The sequence below is a fragment of the Macaca thibetana genome, chromosome 6, assembly GCF_024542745.1.
Source record: "Macaca thibetana thibetana isolate TM-01 chromosome 6, ASM2454274v1, whole genome shotgun sequence".
In the NCBI taxonomy this organism is placed as follows: domain Eukaryota; kingdom Metazoa; phylum Chordata; class Mammalia; order Primates; family Cercopithecidae; genus Macaca; species Macaca thibetana.
Genome location: NC_065583.1, coordinates 42,912,717 through 42,932,780, shown reverse-complemented (window position 1 = coordinate 42,932,780; position 20,064 = coordinate 42,912,717). Strand labels below are relative to the sequence as shown.

The 20,064-nt window shown below is 39.8% G+C and overlaps 2 protein-coding genes across 3 annotated transcripts in view; one reads left to right on the top strand and one right to left on the bottom strand.

Annotated features, from left to right (window-relative positions):
• Positions 1–20,064, bottom strand: part of LOC126956106 (uncharacterized) — a 589,638-nt gene that overhangs the window by 30,343 nt on the left and 539,231 nt on the right. The gene's annotated exons all lie outside the window — the stretch shown is intronic.
• The window catches only part of CTNNA1 (catenin alpha 1), a 177,745-nt gene that overhangs the window by 20,644 nt on the left and 137,037 nt on the right, over positions 1–20,064 (top strand). For both annotated transcript variants that reach the window (XM_050794981.1, XM_050794982.1), the window contains exons 2-3: positions 4,621–4,727; positions 6,211–6,406. In XM_050794981.1, the coding sequence (XP_050650938.1) occupies positions 4,623–4,727; positions 6,211–6,406 (301 nt within the window). In that variant the 5' untranslated portion in view covers positions 4,621–4,622. The remainder of the gene's footprint in view (positions 1–4,620; positions 4,728–6,210; positions 6,407–20,064) is intronic.

Genomic DNA, 20,064 nt, shown 5'->3' with positions numbered 1-20,064 from the left:
ACTTGTTTAATAATTAAACACACATGTGACCACATATACCTAAATGTCTGCTTGCAGCTCGCTTCATTTAAGTTTCCTCTTGGCTCCCTCCCTTTACAATCCTGGAAGGTTCTATGTTTTGTTTGTGTTAATGCAGTATCTCTGGAATGCTAGGATATGTAGGATCCATAGGGCAAATAGTTCTTCTGAAGTGTCTTATCTGTGACATTTGATGACATTTGCTTGAGCTGTTGTCAGCCCTTTAGCAATCTAGAGCATTCCATTTCCTAAGGTTTACTGACTTGGGTTGATCAGTTGAGTGGACAAATAACCTTTAAAAACCAAAGTGTAGGCCTGACATTACATGAAAGTAGACAGCAAATTCATCCACCCTCAATGAAACAGATGACTGGGACACTGGCGTTCTGTGTTACCAGATTAGGCAAATGCAGGTTCCTTTTGGCACCCCGATCTCTAGTGATTCTAGATTTGATGCTTGGATAATGACAGTGTAATGATGAAAATTCAGAAATTTAACATTGATACCATACTACTATTTAATTCAGTACCCATAGTCAAATTTTGTCAATTGTCTCAATTTTTTCCCTTTCTCAATACAATTTCAGTCCAGAATCACTGTGTTTAAGTCTTTTTAGCCTCCTTTAATCTGGAAATATTTCCTTTTCTTTTTTTTTTTTTTTTTTTGAAATGGAGTCTTGCTCTGTCGCCCAGACTGGAATGCAGTGGTGCCATCTCAGCTCACTGCAAGCTCTGCCTCCCGGGTTTACGCCATTCTCCTGCCTCAGCCTCCCGAGTAGCTGGGGCTACAGGCGCCCGCCACCTCACCTGGCTAGTTTTTTTTTTTTTTTGTATTTTTTAGTAGAGACGGGGTTTCACCGTGTTAGGCAGGATGGTCCCTATCTCCTGACATCATGATCCGCCCACCTCGGCCTCCCAAGTGCTGGGATTACAGGCGTGAGCCACCGTGCCCAGCCTCTGGAAATGTTTCTTAATCTATCTTTGTTTTTTATGGCTCTGACATCTTTTCTTTTCTTCTTTTGTTTTGTTTTGTTTTGTTTTGTTTTGAGACGGAGTCTTGCTCTGTGGCCCAGGCTGGAGTGCAGTGGCGCGATCTCCATTCACTGCAAGCTCTGCCCCCAGGGTTCATGCCATTCTCCTGCCTCAGCCTCCAGAGTAGCTGGGACTACAGGTGACTGCTACCACGCCTGACTAATTTTTTTGTATTTTTAGTAGAGACGGGGTTTCACAGTGTTTGCCAGGATGGTTTCGATCTCCTGACCTTGTGATCCACCCGCCTCGGCCTCCCAAAGTGCTAGGATTACGTGAGCCACTGTGCCCGGCTGCTTTGACATTTTTCAAGACTACAGCCAGTTATTTTGTAGACCGTCTCACCCTTTGAATTTGATGTTTCTCATAACTAGTTGAGGTTATGTAATTTTCAGGCAAAATTACACAGAAGTGACGTCGTAACCTTCTCAGCGCATTGTGTTAGGAGGTACATGATGTGGGTTTGTGCCCTTATTTGGGATGTTAATTTTGATTACTTGGTTAAGGTGGCATCTCAGGTTTCTGGACTATAAAGTTACTATTTCCCCCATTTTTCATAAATAATCTGTTGGGAGTTACTATGACACTAGATCACACTTTACTGAGAAACTGAATGCTAATCTACTTGGTTAGCATTCTTTGATTCTTACCTGAAGCAGTTAATATTATAGTTCCTGAATGCTGATTTTTCTAAGTACATTATTCTTTCTACATTTATTAGTTTGTTTCCTGTTGTTTGGAGGAACTTTTCCTTCTTTATTCATATTCGCATGGACTCACGCATTATTCAATGGATCATACTTTCTTTAATCTCCACCAAAGCTCTCTGAAGAAGGCAGTAGTTGGTGGTCTTTTATGAGGGATCTAGTTCAAAGTTATTTATTTATTTTAAGATGGAATCTTGCTCTGTTGCCCAGGCTGGAGCGCAGTGGCATGATCTTGGCTCATTGCAACCTCTGCCTCCCAGGTTCCAGCGATTGTCCTGGCTCAGCCTCCTGAGTAGCTGCGATTACAGGCGCCCGCCACCATGCCTGGCTAATTTTTGTATTTTTAGTAGAGATAGTGTTTCACCACATTGGCCAGGCTGGTCTCGAACTCCTGACCTCAGGTGATCCACCCACCTTGGCCTCCCTAAGTGCTAGGATTACAAGCATGAACCACCACGCCTGGCCAGTTTTTACCCAGTGGTTTTGACATTCATTGTTAATCCTTGGCTAGATCGATTACTACAGTGGAGGTTGCAAGATGGTCATTTTCTAATTCTATTCTAGAAATTCCCTCCCCACACCCTTTTTTTGAGGATCCCTATGGTCTTAAGGATATTTATTTAATTATTTAGTTACAGACAGTTACAGTTATTATTCTCTTTGATAGTTGTCCTAAATTTGGCTGGTGGGAGCCCTTGCTTCCTGTGTCTTTTGATATGATCTTGTTAGTCTTGTCCCCTTTCTGCACAATACAGTGCTTCAGACCTGGAACCCTGGTTTCTATTAATGGGAATGGTCCCTTTGGAAAAAAAAAAAAAAAGAGATGGGGTCGCTCTGTGTTGCCAAGGCTTGTCTCAAACTCCTGGGCTCAACTGATCCTCTTGCCTTGGCCTCCCAAAGTGCTGGTATCATAGGCATGAACCACCATGCAAATTGTATTTAACAGAAACAAATACTTGGGCACTGATAACACTGGTTTTTTTTTTTTTTTTTTTTTTTTTTGAGACAAAAGCTTGCTCTGTTGCCCATACTGGAGTGCAGTGGTGCGATCTTGGCAACCTCCACCTCCCAGGTTCAAGTGGTTTTCCTGCCTCAGCCTCCTGAGTAGGTGGGATTACGGGTGTGTGCCACCACAGTGGACTAATTTTTTAGTTTTAGTAGAGACAGGGTTTCACTATGTTGGCCAGGCTGGTTGTTTTGTTTTTTAATTTGACAACATTGTTTTTAAGAGTAGCATTGTAGCCCATTGTGTCATTGTTACATAATTTATTGAGTGATCTGTTGTTTAAAATTTAGGTAATTTATAATTATTAATGTTTATATACAGTGGTGTTGTGAACATCATTGTATCCAAGTTTTTACATGTTTCTTAATTTTAGAATAGAATTTTAGCAGTAGATTTTCTGGGTCAGGAAGGTACTTTTTTAAGCTTTTCTTTAAAAAAAATTTTTGTTTTATTATTATTTTTGAGTTGGAGTTTTGTTCTTGTTGCCCAAGCTGGAGTATAATGGCGTGATCTCGGCTCACTGCAACCTCTGCCTCCCAAGTTCAAGCGATTCTCCTGCCTCAGCCTCCTGAGTAGCTGAGATTACAGGTGTGCACCAGCAGCCTGGCTAGTTTTGTATTTTTAATAGAGACAGGGTTTCTCTGTGTTGGTTAGGCTGTTCTCGAACTCCCGACCTCAGGTGATCTGCCCACCTTGGCTTCCCAAAGTGCTGGGATTACAGGAGTGAGCCACCACGCCCAGCCTTTATGCTTTTAGATGTCTACCAGCAGTTTGTTGTCTAGAAAGTTTATATTAGTGTTTACCTCAACTTCATGCCTTTTCTGTCTTTTTTTTTCTTTAATAATTTAAGGCACTACTTTTAGAAGAAAAGACTGTTATTTTCGTTGATGTTTTCTCCCTATTCTTAAAGCTGCTGTCTGACAGAAGTTTCCCTTGACACTGATACAGTGATATTTGACTAAGTGTGATTTGAAATTTCTTCTGGCTATGAGTGATAATAGCTGTGGGTGCAGAGGGCAACCGATTAAGCATTAAGTTTTAATAGAATAAGACAAGTCCTTCTCTAGGAATCCATCAAAAAATGAAGTGAGGCATACCTTTTAGATACTACTATACCATAAATGTTGTGGAGTAGGAAAAATCAGGATCTTCTGTATTCGTTTTTGAAGCAATGTCTTTGAAAGTAGCTTTCGGCTGGGCGTGGTGGCTCACACCTGTAATCCCAGCACTTTGGGAGGCCAAGGCGGGTGGATCACGAAGTCAGGAGATCGAGACTATCCTATCATGGCTAACACGGTGAAACCCTGTCTCTACTAAAAATGCAAAAAAATTAGCTGGGCGTGGTGGCGGGCGCCTGTAGTCCCAGCTACTTGGGAGGCTGAGGCAGGAGAATGGTGTGTACCCGGCAGGCGGAGCTTGCAGTGAGCCGAGATCACACCACTGCACTCCAGCCTGGGCGAAAGAGTGAGACTCTGTCTCAAAAAAAAGAAAAAGAAAAAAAAAAAAGGTTCACTTTAGCTTTTCATCTTGTTTCTAAAGATTGGGCAGATAAACTGAGTAGGAACTGAAGTAGGAAGTCTTGCGCTAGAGAAGCCCAAAGGGAAACGTTCTGTGTGTTTGGGAATGCCCTCTTGTAGTACCCCTAGTATTTGTAAGCCTGAAATGATTAAATTTTAAGAGATTGTAAGGTTTACTGGGTCCTCATGTGCAGGCTAGTTAGAATTTTTTCATCTGTAGTGAATATAACTTTCCTGATGCAAAAGTCCCAAAGTAGGAGAAGATTTAAGTAGGAGAAGATTTGTTACATATTTCATGTTTGTGTTTGATGTTTGCTTGACTGATTTTTTGTTTCTTTTTTAGAAATGACTGCTGTCCAGGCAGGCAACATAAACTTCAAGTGGGATCCCAAAAGTCTAGAGATCAGGACTCTGGCAGTTGAGAGACTGTTGGAGCCTCTTGTTACACAGGTAAGAATCTGAAAACACAAATACATTGTAACCTGGTTCTATAGTACAGGCCTGGGTAACAACCATAAGAGCAAGGTTATTTAGTTCAAAGCCTTAATTCCAGTACTTGAGTTTAGGTGACAGTTCTTAGATGATTTGAATATTGATGCATGGGTTTGTTTAACCCTTTGAGAACGCTGCTGTGGTCGTTTTCTTCGGTCTTATTGCTAGTAACTGGGGTCCGTGGTATGTAGTGCAACTTTGCAAATGTTTGTGCTTTGCAGATACTTCACCTTTCTTTAGAGGGGAAACCCAAGAAAGGTGGGATCTGGATCCTTGATTGTTAAGGTGTCTCACTCTGCTTAACACACCTTTCATTGTGTGGGATTAATTAGCAGGTAATTGAACTTGAGGGTTTAGGTTTGGTATATTATGTTATAAATGTCACAATGTTAGGGTAGTTCATAAACTGTTAGCAACTAGCTGTGTACCTTTAGTGTTTTGCAATAGTGTGTCTGTTGTCTGTATGTGAGAGATTCAGAGAGAGAGAGAAAATGAGTCTTGTTTGGCAAATTTGCACTGTAGCATATCTTAATCATCTTTAACCTACAGATCATCCGGTATTATGTGTATTAATGATGGTAATGTTCTAGGACATAAAGCATCATCACCGTAGGCTTCTTTGGGCAATCATTCCTTTATTAGGGGCCTTTACTAATTAATTGCTGAGATTTGTGTGAATAAACCGTGAAAAGACTTCAGAAGCAAATTATCTTAAAACATTTTGCAGGCCGGGCGCGGTGGCTCAAGCCTGTAATCCCAGCACTTTGGGAGGCCGAGACGGGCGGATCACGAGGTCAGGAGATCGAGACCATCCTGGCTAACACGGTGAAACCCCGTCTCTACTAAAAAATACAAAAAACCAGCCGGGCGAGGTGGCGGCGCCTGTAATCCCAGCTACTCGGGAGGCTGAGGCAGGAGAATGGCGTAAACCCGGGAGGCGGAGCTTGCAGTGAGCTGAGATCCGGCCACTGCGCTCCAGCCTGGGAGACAGAGCAAGACTCCGTCTCAAAAAAAAAAAAAAAAAAAAAATTTTTTGCAAAGTTTGAAAACAGTGGCAGTACGATCTCCAGATAAAGCTAAGTTCATTGTTAACCTATTTCTGGAACATAGAGTGTTCCAGATACTATATGGGTGACATATAGTAGAGACATCTAGCTTGTCTCTAATCATTTTTTAATTTGTAAAATCAAACTAAAAACCTAATGATGATATTTGAGAAATTAAAATATGTGTTAAATCTGTACACATTGAGAAAGCTGAGTTATTTTGGAAATTAAATATAGTATCATTGCTGTATATCTTAAATATGGGGAATTGTATGTTAATGCTCAGTGGAATCTCATAAATGTGATTTTTTTAAAGAATAACTTAATCTTGCTATCTTTAAAGATATTAGTCATTTTAATTGACTCCAGTTTAATGTTAAAAATGAAACTTTTAGGTTACAACCCTGGTAAACACCAATAGTAAGGGGCCCTCTAATAAGAAGAGAGGTCGTTCTAAGAAGGCTCATGTTTTGGCTGCATCTGTTGAACAAGCAACTGAGAATTTCTTGGAGAAGGGGGATAAAATTGCGAAGGAGAGCCAGTTTCTCAAGGAGGAGCTTGTGGCTGCTGTAGAAGATGTTCGAAAACAAGGTAGGTCATTACTGCTTTTCATGTAAAGAGAGGCAGGCCTTTCTAGAAAATAAGTGTTTGAAGGAGATTTTTTTTGTGGTCAGTATTCTCAGTTCTCATGCTTGCCAATTGCTCAGTAACTTACTCAGTTATTGGAGATGTATTAACTTGGACTGGATCATATTTTAATTCTCATTCTCATGCTTGCCAATTGCTCAGTAACTTAGTTATCGGAGATATATTAAGTTGGACTGGCTCAAATTTTAATCATGAGAGATGCTTGCAAAGGGACATCTGGAGAATCTGAATCCACTTCTCTTGGGTGTTTCAAGTAATAGTTAAGTCTTAGAAATGTTGTAACACAATTTGATAGGAAACATGGGACAGAAGTTTACCTTTCATTCTATGTAATACTTTTTAATTCATGCTGAAGAGATGGGTGTGATAAAATAGAAAAATACCTACTCTGAAAATACTCTAGAAATTGTTCTGTTATGTCAGATTAGTATGTTAAATCAGCCATGCATATTTGCACTGGTTGGAGCTTGACTTAAATAAATCTGGGCATAAAGGAATCATGTTTTGGGAAACTCAGAATTGATAAAAAGTAAAATGGTAATCCACAGTTTACCAGTAATTAATGCTAGAAAAATTGTCCTTACTATGTGACAAGTGTGGAAGGAAGACTTTAAATATGGAAAGTAAACTTCTCGAAACCTGCAGTTTTTATTTTTAGTAGAGATGGGGTTTCACCAGTGGCTCATGCTGGTCTCAAACTCCCAAGCTCAAACAATCCACCTGCCTCGGCCTCCCAAAGTGCTGGGATTGCAGGCATGACCCACAGCCCCCACCCTTGAAACCTGTGGTTTTGTGTTAGGTTTCTATTCCAGTCAGAGAATTTCAACAATGCTGTAGGTTTTTTAGGTTATTGGCTATCAGCTAAGGTAAATTGAGCCCTGCTATTTACAGGTGCTCTACTAGCCCTTGGGAGAACTTCATAGATCTTTCATACCTGATGGTAGATTGCATAGTCCAGAGTCTTATGTCAAATTCATCCTTGTGGCAGTACCCTAAAATGGGCAGTGTCTTAGATGGAGATGACATCTCCAGTTGTTTTCTGAATTTGTGAACAAATAACCTTCAGTGGTAAATATTTTTTCAGTTTTCAGGCTGAAGATAAATATTTCTAATACTGAAAATGAAATTATTAGAATTCCACAGTACTAATTAAGCAGGTATATTAGTTTCCTAGGGCTTCTGTAACATAAACTATGACAAGCTTGGTGGCTTAGAATAATAGAAATTTATTCTCTCATGATTCTGAAGTGCAGAAATCTGAAATCGAGGTGTTGGCAGGCTTGATTCCTTGTTGGGACTTAGGAAGAATCTGTGCATGCCTTTTTCCTAGCTTCTGGTGGTTGCCAGCAGTCCTTAGCATTCCTTGGCTTGTAGACTCATTACTCCAGTCTCTGCTTTTGTTATCATATACTTTTCTTTTTTTGTGTCTCTGTGTCCAAATTTCCTTCTTCTTATAAGGACATCAAGCATTGAATTAGGGCCCACCTTACTCCAGTATAACCTCATTGTAACTTGATACCATCTGCAAAGACTGTTTCCAAATAAAGTTACATTCACAGGTTCCAGGTGGATGTGAATTTTTGGGCGATGCTATTCAGCCCAGTACAGTGGGTTTTGAATTAATTTATTTTAAAGTAGTTTAATGGTCCAGTTCAGGACAATTTTTTTGAGCTTGATGTTGAGGAGATCAGGCTATTACTTAATTGTATTCTGTGGTACATTCTCCTCCCCAGCCCTTCTTGTCTGCTATAACGAAGCTCACAATTATATTAACAGATGAGTTTGGACAAGTGTTTGCTGGGTCTAGTGATTGACATTTCTTTTCTTTTCTTTCTTTTTTTGAGTTGGAGTCTTGCTGTCGCCCAGGCTGGGATGCAGTGGTGCGATCTTGGCTCACCACAACTTCCACCTTCTGGGTTCAAGCGATTCTCCTGCCTCAGCTTTCCAAGTAGCTGGGATTACAGGTGTATGCTACCACACCCGGCTAATTTTTGTATTTTTAGTATAGTTGGGGTTTCACCTTATTGGAGGCTGGTCTCGAACTCCTGACCTCAAGTGATCTGCTTGCCTTGGCCTCCTGAAGTGTTGGGATTACAGGCATGAGCCACTGCGCCTGGGCACATTTATTTTCAAAATGCATTTAATTGTTGTAGGTGATATTTAAAGTTGACTTTATATGTTTCTTATTTCAGAAGTTTCTCCAATGCAGATATGTAGCAATCATGGTATAAGATACATTCCCTGCTCCCCAAAACCCCCACAATTTTGAATGCATATCTGAATTTCTCTTGTTATTTTTGTTTATATATGATAATCTTTTATGTGGTTCTGAATCATAAGGACTTGTCTATCCTAGTCCAGTTTTGCAATTATTTATTGTCATGACCTATCCACCATAATTTGCCTTCTCTTTGGGAAAAAAGAGCCAAAGCCAAAATATAACTTCCTCCCATCATCATTATTGCATCAGATATGAAAAGCTGAAATGCCTTGCTTTTTTCTCTTGGCTTTTTTCTTTGGAGAATTTTAACAAATTTTCTATCATAAATAGAACAAAATACATATTACAAAAATATGAAGCACAGATTGCTTAATCAATTAAGACTTGTTGGCTATGTTGTTGAGGCCATTTACTCATCTTTTGAAACCCTGTAGTGGTGTTAATATGCCTGCAGAGTCTTTGGACACCCCTCCCTTAAAAAAAATAGCGCCTAACCCTTGAACATGGGTTGAACTTAGTGATTCCTACAATGACTAGAATGTGGTAGAAGTGGCACTATTTACTTTGGGAGCAAAGTTGTAAAAATAGGGCTGTATCCACTCTACTTTTTCTCATGGATTATTCTCTCTGGGGGAAGCTGGCAGCTATGTCGTGAGTGCACTCAGGAGGTCCTGTGGAGAAGAACTGAAGTCTCCCACCATCAGTCAGCACACATTTGTCAAGCATGTGAGTGAACCACCTAGGAAGCAGATCCTCCACCTCCAGTCAAGTTTCAGACATCAGTCCTGACCAACCCCAAATCCCTGACCCATAGAAAACTCTGGCAGTTAATAATTGTTTTAAGCTGCCACCTCTTGGAATTTATTAGGCAGCAAAAGAAAATTTATACAAACACTTTTCCCTGCCCTGGCTTCAGTGGTCCTAAGCATTTACATAAAACCCTGACCTAACTGTTCTGAATTTTTCTGATAAATGAAAGTATGCCATCCACTGAAACACTTAATTTTTAAAGAATTTTTAAGATGTCTTTGTTCTGAATCAGTGTTGACGTTGTTTAGGATGAGGGTTGGCAAATTTATTCTAGAAGGCCAGGTAATAAGTATTTTTGGCTTTTCAGATCATAATAGCTCTGGGCTGGGTGCGGTGGCTTACACCTGTAGTTCCTGGGGCTGAGTGGGCGGATCACGAGGTCAGGAGATTAAAACCATCCTGCCTAACACAGTGAAACCCCGTCTCTACTAAAAATACAAAAAATTAGCCGGGCGTGGTGGTGGGTGCCTGTAGTCCCAGCTACTCAGGAAGCTGAGGCAGGAAAATGGTGTGAACCTGGGAGGTGGAGCTGGCAGTGAGCCAAGACCATGCCACTGCACTCCAGCCTGGGTGACAGAGCGAGACTCCATCTCCAAAAAAAAAAAGAGTCTCTGTTGAAACTATTAATATTCAGCTCTGCTGTTGAATTGGGAAGCAGCTATAGACAGAATATAAAGAAATGGGCATGGGGCATGGCTTTGTTCTAACAAAACTTGGAAAAATTACAGGCTGTAGTTTGCTAACCCTGATCTAGGGTTTTCCCAGGCTGTTAAAGATATGAGCTTACTGTCTTCAAAAAAGTACTTATTTATGTGTTTGTTTATTACACTTTTGAGCCAAAAAGTAGACCTTTGGGTTTGTACATGTCCAGTGCTTCCTGTGCAATCATAATAACCAGAAATTGGAATGTACACAGTTTTTGATGTGTAACTTTCTTTTTGTGTTAGACCCTGACTACATGAATAATTAATATGCACATTTGTGAGTATACTGAAATTTCACGATAATGCTGTAAGTGAGGTTAAAAAAATTCACATACTTAAAAACTTAGGATCACTTGACTTCAAGGCTAATGAAATGGTCAGGTGGGCCACATGTGGTGGATAGGAGCCAGTCACCAGTTGCATGGCCTCCAAATCCCTGTAATCTAGGAGTTTAATTGTACTACTAATCTGCTTAGTTTTTGAGTAGCTACCTTATATAGGCGGAGGTGTACATACGCCTTTTAGATGTGCTCTTTTCTTATTTTAGGATCCTGTTAACCTCCCATATCCCCCCCATCCTCATTAGATCAATCTTACCTTTGTACTTTTTCGTCTTAGCGCTTATCACAGAGGTAATTTAAATTGGTTTCCTTTTCCTCTCCACGCTCCAGCAGTGCAGGTTCTGTGCTGGTCTGGTGACCATTCTCTTTGTGTTTAAGCTGGTACCTGGTCCGTGATAGGCACTTAAATGTTTGAGTAAGATAATTGATTATTCTCTGAAAAGTACAGTGAAAGAAAATGCTCTTTTCTCAAAATTCGAAGTGTGTTTTCCTTTCCAGTGCCAAATGTAAATGCATGGGTAGGGATGGAAAATCTTATGCTTTTTTTTTTTTTAATTGAGTTATAATTTCACATACCATAAAAATCAGCCGTTTAAAGTATACCATGCAGTGTTTTTGAGGGTGTTCAGACTTGTATAGCTATCACCATAATCTAATTCCAGAACATTTTTATCATCCCCAAAAGAAACCTCATACCCATTAGCAGACATTCCCCATCCATGTACATTTTAACAGTAGATAAAGAGTAGCAGCTGCCTTGTGGTACATAAATTTATTTTATGAATCCTTGAATAGGGCTCTGACCAGAAAAAGAAGGCTCTTAAGCCAGATAGGGGACTTTCAGGGGACAGAGATGAGAAGACTTAAATGAAGCTTTTTTGAAAAAGGAGAGACATTATGAACAGAGGCGCATTAATGTTAAATTTGAAGTGGAGTGATGAGGAACAGCTTCTTACTACAACAGTGTTTTATAATCCATTAGCCACAGTTTATACTTGGATCTCAAAGGCCAGGATCAAAGTCTTATTGCTACTTCCGTAACTTCTTCCCTATAGCTCATGGGCATTTCTGGGTCAGTGAAGGGGGAGAAGACCCAAAGAAACTGAAGTCCACCTTTATGTATTCCTGCACTGCTTCTAGTGGTATTTTGCTCAGTATATGATTTGTGCACTGAGCAACAGTAGATTTCCCAGGAAGAAGCTTGTGTCAGGGAAATCTGAGTGAGGAATGGTCTGGTTGATAGTGTGTGATCCCTGAGAGGGAGATGATATTCTAGCACATAGGAGGCTGTTTTTCCTGGGTATTTCCCCCCCCAGAGCTTATAATGACACATGAATACGAAAAATAATTAATAGCATGAGTGGCAGAGGAATGGGAGGGTAAGCATGGGATTGGGAAAGTTTACTAAAGGTGTTTGAGCTTACACTGGATCTTAAAAGGTAGAAAGGGAGCAGGAGGAAACTCATCCAGGTAAGACTATGCAAGATGGGCATGAGGAACAGTGAGGTCCCTGGCTGGAGGTGGGTGCTAGTCTTGTTGAGCACTGCTGGCAGGAGAGGTTTTTTGTTTTTTTGTTTTTTTTGAGATGGAGTCTCACTCTTGTCGTCCAGGCCGGAGTGCAGTGGTGGTATCTTGGCTCACTGCAACCTCTGCCTCCTGGGTTCAAGTGATTCTCCTGCCTCAGCCTCCCGAGTAGCTGGGACTACAGGCGCATACCACCACGCCTGGCTAATTTTTATATTTTTAGTAGAGATGGGGTTTCACCATATTGGCCAGGCTGGTCTCAAACTCCTGACCTCGTGATTCACCCACCTTGGCCTCCCAAAGTGTTAGGATTACAGACGTGAGGCACTGCGCCCAGCCGCAGGAGAGGTTTAATCTAGTTTGGAGCGTTTTTTGAGGGTGACTTGGAATGCCATGTGAAGAAGGGAGGGCTGTTAGGGACATGATCTAGAATCAGAAGTCTATGGTTGGGACAGATCTCACAGCTTAAATGGTGCAGGTCCCATATGCTTGAATATATCAAGTGACACAGGACTCACTTATTACCTCAAGGAGGAGTTCTTTCCAGCATTGGTTTGTGTTTATTTTGAAAGCTTTTTTTTCCCCTTTGAAACTGAAATTTGTCTCTTTAATTTTCTTCCTGTTTTAAGAAGTTCCACCATCTGGGCAATACAGAATATGAGGAAAAGTAGAGTTTTTGCAGGGAGATTAGTGTTAGCTGTGTGCAGGAAGGATTAAAGGGATTGGTAGAGAGCCCAGAGGCAGGACCTAGAGTCTGGAGATGACCATAGTAGTGGAGAGTGAAATGGAACTATGCAGGAAGGGACTTCTGTTACTGCTGTAACAGAATTGACGGAGAGAATTGGCCAGTTGTCATGCATGTTAACTGCCAGCAGGGCCTGTTCAAGTAGCTGATCTTTTCAATAGGTAAAACTAAGGGACCTGGTATGTGAAAAGTTGTAGTGATTTGTTTTCCTGTGACTTGAGTCATTTAGGGTGGTGTTGAGGCAGTGTGTGCTGTAAGGACCTGTGTTCTTACAGGTGTAAAATGCTGCCTTATAAAATGTTTGCATTTTTTGGTTGTAATGAATGTCAAACCTTATTTCGTGTTTATTAATCACATGTATTAATATTTATTAATACAGCTGAAACATCATGGTGTTTGAGTTCCTAGAGCAATGATAAATATTGATAAACGTTAGTGCTCCTTTCTCTGTTGATTTGTTGAAGCCCTGTTATTTTCTTTTTAATTGGAATGCCACCAAGTTTTCAAAAATTAAGACATGGGGCTGGAGATGCTGATCTTTTAGATTTCTCTTTATTAGTCTAATGGCATAGCAGAGGTTAAATTACCTTGGAGTAGAAAATCAAGAAATGATTGTGTGTGTCTGTAATTTTGGTTTTAATGGTAGGACAAGATTATGGTAGTCTGGGAAAAGGTGATTGAGTTCTGCTGAACAGAGCAAGGATTGATTGTAGCTAAGTCTAGTGACTTACTGCCTGCCATTTGGTTTGACCTTCATTTTGTGACTATCATACCACTAACCACAGCCAGTCACCTCTCATGTATGTATTGTTATTCTCATGGCAAACACCATGAAAACCTCTGGGTAATTCACTGCAGCCTCTTCTTCAATGCTGAAAAAATATTTTATTGTGACAACTATACATCCTTTCTTCCCCAGGTGGCCAGAAGGTGAAGGTAGAGTAAGTTATTTTACTAAATATTCCTGTCCATAAATAACAAGCACACATCTTAATGTTTGGCTTACAGTTTTTCCCCTTTCATATCTATTTATGTTTAGACAGATTTGTCTTAGGATTTCTTTGAAACGTTTCTTTTTGGGTTTTGGCTTTCGGGTCATTCCATTTTAGGCAAACTTTGATACCGCGAATGCATTTTCCTTGAGTAGGAGATCTCAGCTTCCTGAAAGCAGTCAATGTTATTCAATACTAAATCTCAGTCATTACATAAACCATCTTTTATGTAAAAAATGTCAGCCGGGTGTGGTGGCTCACAAGTCTGTAATCCCAGCACTTTGGGAGGCCGAGGCAGGCAAATCACGAGGTCAGGAAGTCGAGACCCTCCTGGCCAACATGGTGAAACCCTGTCTCTACTAAAATACAAAAAATTAGCCAGGCGTGGTGGCATGTGCCTGTACTCCCAGCTACTCAGGAGGCTGAGGCAGGGGAATTGCTTGAGCCCGGGAGGCAGAGGTTGCAGTGAGCTGAGATTGCACCACTGCGCTGCAGTCTGGTGACAGAGTGAGACTCCGTCTCAAAAATAAAAAGGTCTTGTTAGTTTTAGAACAAGAAAGGAATATTTATTGGCTGCTAACACAATAGTTAAAATCTGTGAGTTTGCAAGCATCTGGGGGATCTTAGTACCTATGGTTGATTTGTGAGCATACTCTAATGGTACTTGTTTTCTCAGCTTTTTTTTTTTTTTTTTTTTTCTTTTTAGAGAGGGGCAATTACTGTTCATTGTAGCTGTTCTTATTTTTTTAATTTTAATTTTATTTTTTATTGTACTTTAAGTTCTAGGGTACATGTGCACAGCATGCAGGTTTGTTACATGTGTATACATGGGCCATGTTGGTGTACTGCACTCATTTTCAGCTTTTTAAAAATCTTTAAAGCATGAATTACCCAGTCATATAAAACTGAGGGTCTCTTAGGGCGTTGTTATAAAGGATGGAAAATGAGAGTTCTTAATTGATGTTAATGGAGAGACATTCTTTTATTTCAGTAATTGTGTATAACTGTGTAGTGAAGCTAAGGACATAGATGCCATCTTCTTTGGTACAGCTTGAATAATTTGTATATAGGGAGAAAAAAATACACACATGTATGTGTATGTGTATGTATACATGCTTCACTGTGAATCTTGGCAAGATAATTTTCAGAAAAATAATGTATTTCGTCCCTGACAAAAGGACATTGAGCACAGGCTGTCAGGCTCTTGAGGCATGATTTTCTCCCTGGCAACTGACTAGAGTCAAGATTGAAGGAGGCGAAAATTGGTCTGCTGTCCAGTGCAGATGTTGACAGCTTGAGACTGATGCACCCACATCTACTATAGACAGCCTGGAAGACAGATGTTAAAAGACAGATGTGATTAGGACGAAGCAAATATCAGTGACTGTTTTAAGTGGAGTTTGAGAGGTAAACAGGAGGCAGAATGGAATCAGGGTTTGCTGGGTTCATGATGTGAAGACTTAAAACATAGCTTTGAAGAGCATTGCGTGGGTGTGTGTGAGAGAGATTACATTTTAATTTGTCTGATCTGGTTAGTGTGGTTTTAATCGGGTTGAGATCATGAGCTTGATCTCACATACGGGCTCTTTAATTTTTCACAGGAGAAAAATGACAAGTATTCCTACTTGGAAGGTTTACTTTGGAATGGGCTTCAAAAAGTGTTAATGATGCTCTGGAAGAGCGGTAGCTGGGAAACATTCAACATTTTGAAAAAGATTAAAGTTAAGTTAATTAGATTTTCAGATTAGTATAATAACTTTATTAAAACTAGCAAGAAATCAGCTGATTTTTTTCTCATATTCTTCCATTGAGTTCTGGCTTCTCATTTGTAATCTTGTCTTTTCCCCTTGTCTTGGTAGAATTTTCATCCTGTTTTTTCCTCTTATTTTTGTGGATGTCTCTTTTCATGTGATCCCATTGTGGCTTGGTCTGTTGTTAGAAGTGCCCCCACTCCAATTCCTACCTTTCAGATGTTCCTGAAGACTGTAATTAATTTAAAAATTGTTATTGACCCCATTCCTTCAGTCTCACTACTTAATCCATTTTTGCTTGCTCTTCATTTAACTTGAGCAGGAAAAGCAAAATATAAATTCTGGAAAATCATTAGCTGGTTGTCATCTGGGAATTTTATGTCTTAAAGTTGTCTGCCTGACTTAAACTATAAGTCTTTAGGGCGGAGGCTATATTTTCTTTGACTTGGGATGTGTCAAGGATGCTGTCTGCTTCTGGATCACTACCCTTGTGTGAGCATATGCTGCTTTGCAGAGACTTGGGTTCTGCTGTAGCCAGCTTGGAATTAAGGAAAGAAGAGTGAAGTTATTAAATTCTAATGTCATTTTGAAGTGGTTCATTTTTTCCCCTTTTAGTAAAAAGTCTGTCTTGTTAAACTCACAAAAATAAGTAACACTAGCCAGGATAATAATACTTATAAGTTACAGTGTGTAATATTACTGCCTTAATATATTTGTACAGTCAGTGTAGCTGAGGAAGTTATTTTAGGTATTAAAATTTTGGTTTTGGCATGACTTCAACCATGATGTTGCAGTAACATGATTTCTACTAGTTAATTTCTTAAGAAAGTGATTCCAAGTTGAAATGCATGTTATGCATTTATTTGAATGTGTAATCAGGAAGTAAGTGCCTCTCTTTGGAGTGTTTCTGAATAGCAGCAGGGCACACTTGAATTAGTAAGGAAAATGAGAACATGAATATGTGTGTTACTTTATTTTAACTTCTTTTTTTTTTAATCCATTCTGTCTGTCAACTGGAAAAAGAAATTTCAAAGCTTCTTTCCTTACCCTCAGGGGATGGGGAAGGTGGGGGGGTAAGTTAAGAGGTTTTCTAGACTTGCTCTGATTCAGATGGGCTTATAGTATTTAAATTACTTCATATTAAATGTTTATTTCCTGGGTTTTTTTTTTTTTTTTTTTTTTAAATAGACTGAGTCTTGCTCTGTTGCCCAGGCTGGAGTGCAGTGGTGCAATCTCGGCTCACTGCAACCTCTGCCTCCTGGGTTCAAGTGATTCTCCTGCCTCAGCCTCCCAAGTAGCTGGGATTGCTGGCACCCACCACCACGCCTGGCTAATTTTGTATTTTTAGTAGAGACAGGGTTTTGGCATGTTGGCTAGGCTGGTCTCGAACTCCTGACCTCAGGTGATCTGCCTGTCTTCGCCTCCCAAAGTGCTGGGATTACAGGCATGAGCCGCCAGACCTGGCCTCTTTTCTGGGTTGACTTTCAAAAGATAAACAATTGGGTGGATTAAAAAAACAAAACAAAACAAAAAAACTGCATCCCAGAAAGTTCTCTTAAGGCATCTGTCAGGGATTCTTTTGAGTCATTCTTAGTTTATCTGTACTTACAGGAATATCATCTAGGGGTCCGTTTTTACCAAATATCCCTCCTTGATAAATGGAAGGCTTAAGATTGAGAAGATTAAAGTGTTTTATTCAAGGTCATCCTCATGTCATAGGGCTTGTGGGTTATGCCAAATATGTGCTACCATTTGGTTCCTTCTTATAAGGGCTGTGTTATGAAGTCTATTATTTTTTGCATCTATATTGCCAATTTGTCTTCATTGACAAGTGTGGAAAATGTCTTATTTTATTACCAGATCATAGAAAATGAATTAAAATTTGGCTGGGTGGGAGTGGTGGGACATGGGGTTGGGATGGGGTAGGAAATAATATTTAACTTTGGATTATCTTGAAGTTAGGAGATAATTTTGTGAAGTCTTGGTCCTGTTTTTTTATTATTTTGTAAAATGAACGTTGATGGAATAACAGATGAAAATAGTTATCAGGCTGGGCGTGGTGGCCCATGCCTGTAATTCCAGCACTTTGGGAGGCTGAGGCAGGTAGATCACCCGAGGTCAGGAATTCGAGACCAGCCTGACCAACATGGTGAAACCCTGTCTTTACTGAAAATACAAAAATTAGCCAGGTGTGGTAGCTTTCACCTGAAGCCCCATCTACTCAAGTGACTGAGGTGGGAGAATCACTTGAACTCAGGAGGTGGAGGTTGCAATAAGCCAAGATTGCACCACTGCATACCACCCTAGGTGAAGGAGCGAGACTCTGTCTCAAAAAAAAAAAAAAAAAAAAAAAAAGCTGGCCAGGTGCGGTGGCTCATGCTTGTAATCCCAGCACTTCGGGAGGCTGAGGTGGGCGGATCACGAGGTCAGGAGTTTGAAACCAGCCTGACCAACATGGTGAAACCCCGTCTACTAAAAATACAGAAATTAACTGGGCATGGTCATGCACTCCTGTAATCCCAGCTACTCTGGAGGTTGAGGCAGTAGAATTGCTTGAACTCAGGAGGTGGAGATTGCAGTGAGCTGAAATTGTGCCACGGCACTCCAGCCTGGGCGACAGAGCGAGACTGTAAAAAGAAAAAAAAAAAAGCTATCACTTATTGGTGAGATCCCTTAATCAAATCAGATGTATTTAAGAAAATTTGGTATAAAGTAGGTTTATCAGTAGGTTTTGGAGCTAAAGCACCAAAACGTAACTTTCAAGAGTTAGGAATCTCATGATAGGGAGGTTTTGGGTATTCATTCAAATCCAGGGCTGGATATTTTTTACTCTGTAAAACACGTGTAAAAAGATGCCAAGCTGTTAAGTACAGGGCAGTTTTATTATAGGCTTGCCTGTGATATTGGTTACTTTCTCTTTTTCTTTTTTTCTTCTAGTTCTACTCCCTGGATAGAATTAAAAACTGTTTTAAAATGAGCGTTAATTTTCTGCTGTGAACATGTGTTTTGATAGTAAGAGCAAAAAGAAAAAAATACAAACTTATAATTTTGTAACTTAGAGATGAAACTAATGGTTAACATTTTTGTCCTAAACTCTTTGCAGTTTGTTTCCTATTAATATGCCCATGTGGGTAGAGATATGTTGGGTTTGATTATGCCATTTGCTTTTTTTCACTTAATGGATACTGAGCATCTTTCGGTAATATTAAGTATTCTTCTACAACATAATTTTTAGTGGCTGAACACTATCCTCTAGAGAGTAATATGATTTAAGAACATTATTTTATACCAACAAACTAAAGACTTCTCTTTAATACTGTTATGTCAAGAGTTTTATTCACTTTTCACATATTCAAAGGAGTATGGTGTTAAGAAATAGTTATAATCGTAGTTTTTTACTTTAAAGACTGAAGTCTCCTATTGTTAAGAAGTATATATCGGCCGGGCGCGGTGGCTCATGCCTGTAATCCCAGCACTTTGGGAGGCCAAGGCGGGCGGATCACGAGGTTAGGAGATCGAGACGGTGGTGAAACCCCGTCTCTATTAAAAATACAAAAAATTAGCCGGGCATGGTGGTGGGTGCCAGCAACCCCAGCTACTTGGGAGGCTGAGGCAGGAGAATGGCGTGAACCCAGGAGGCAGAGCTTGCAGTGAGCCGAGATCGCGCCACTGCACTCCAGCCGGGGTGACAGAGCGAGACTCCGTCTCAGGAAAAAAAATAAAATAAAATAAAAAAAAGGAGAAGTATATATCTGAGAAGAAATAAAAGGTTTTAGACAGTTAAAATCATTTTGAGAAAAAAGAGCAAAGTTACTTGAGCATGGTTGTCTGGGAAATCAGTAGGAGAAGGGAGAGTTGGAATTCTAAGTATGCTCATGAAACTGATCCTGAAATGAGTAATTTGAACATGTTTAAGATAGTTGATGGTGTCTAACTCTTCTCCTGGAAGCTTTTGTCATTTTCGCACAGGGCTGTTTTGCTGGTTTGCAAAAACATTCAGGTGGATGTCTTTAAAATCTCTTTTCTCTTTTGGATTTGGCAGTTGATAATAAAACAATATGCTCTTGTAAAGTGTTCTGTTTAAGAAATGCCTACGTAAGGTCCACGTAACCATTGAATCTTCTTCCCTGCAGCAACTCTACAAAAAATTTTAAAAATGAAATTGGGGCTACAGGTACCCATTTATTTTACCACTTGGCTTACTCTTATTTTGGATAAACCCCTCTATTAGCTGACTTTATAAGCTTTTACAAAAAGATTTTGTAGTATGTGCAAGTTTTACTTTTTCATTTTTGCATGAACTAGCAGCCACGGATTTTTATACTTCAGAAAAAAGAAAATTTGAAGCCTGACTTTTATGTTAATGTTAATGAACTAAAGATATTAACATTTTTATCATTTAAAAACTTCTTTTAATATGAAAGTATTCATTATAGAAAGTAAAAATAAACAATAAACAATCAGGCTGTACCGCCTTATGATTAAGCTCTGTTGATATTTTGGTATGTGTTGG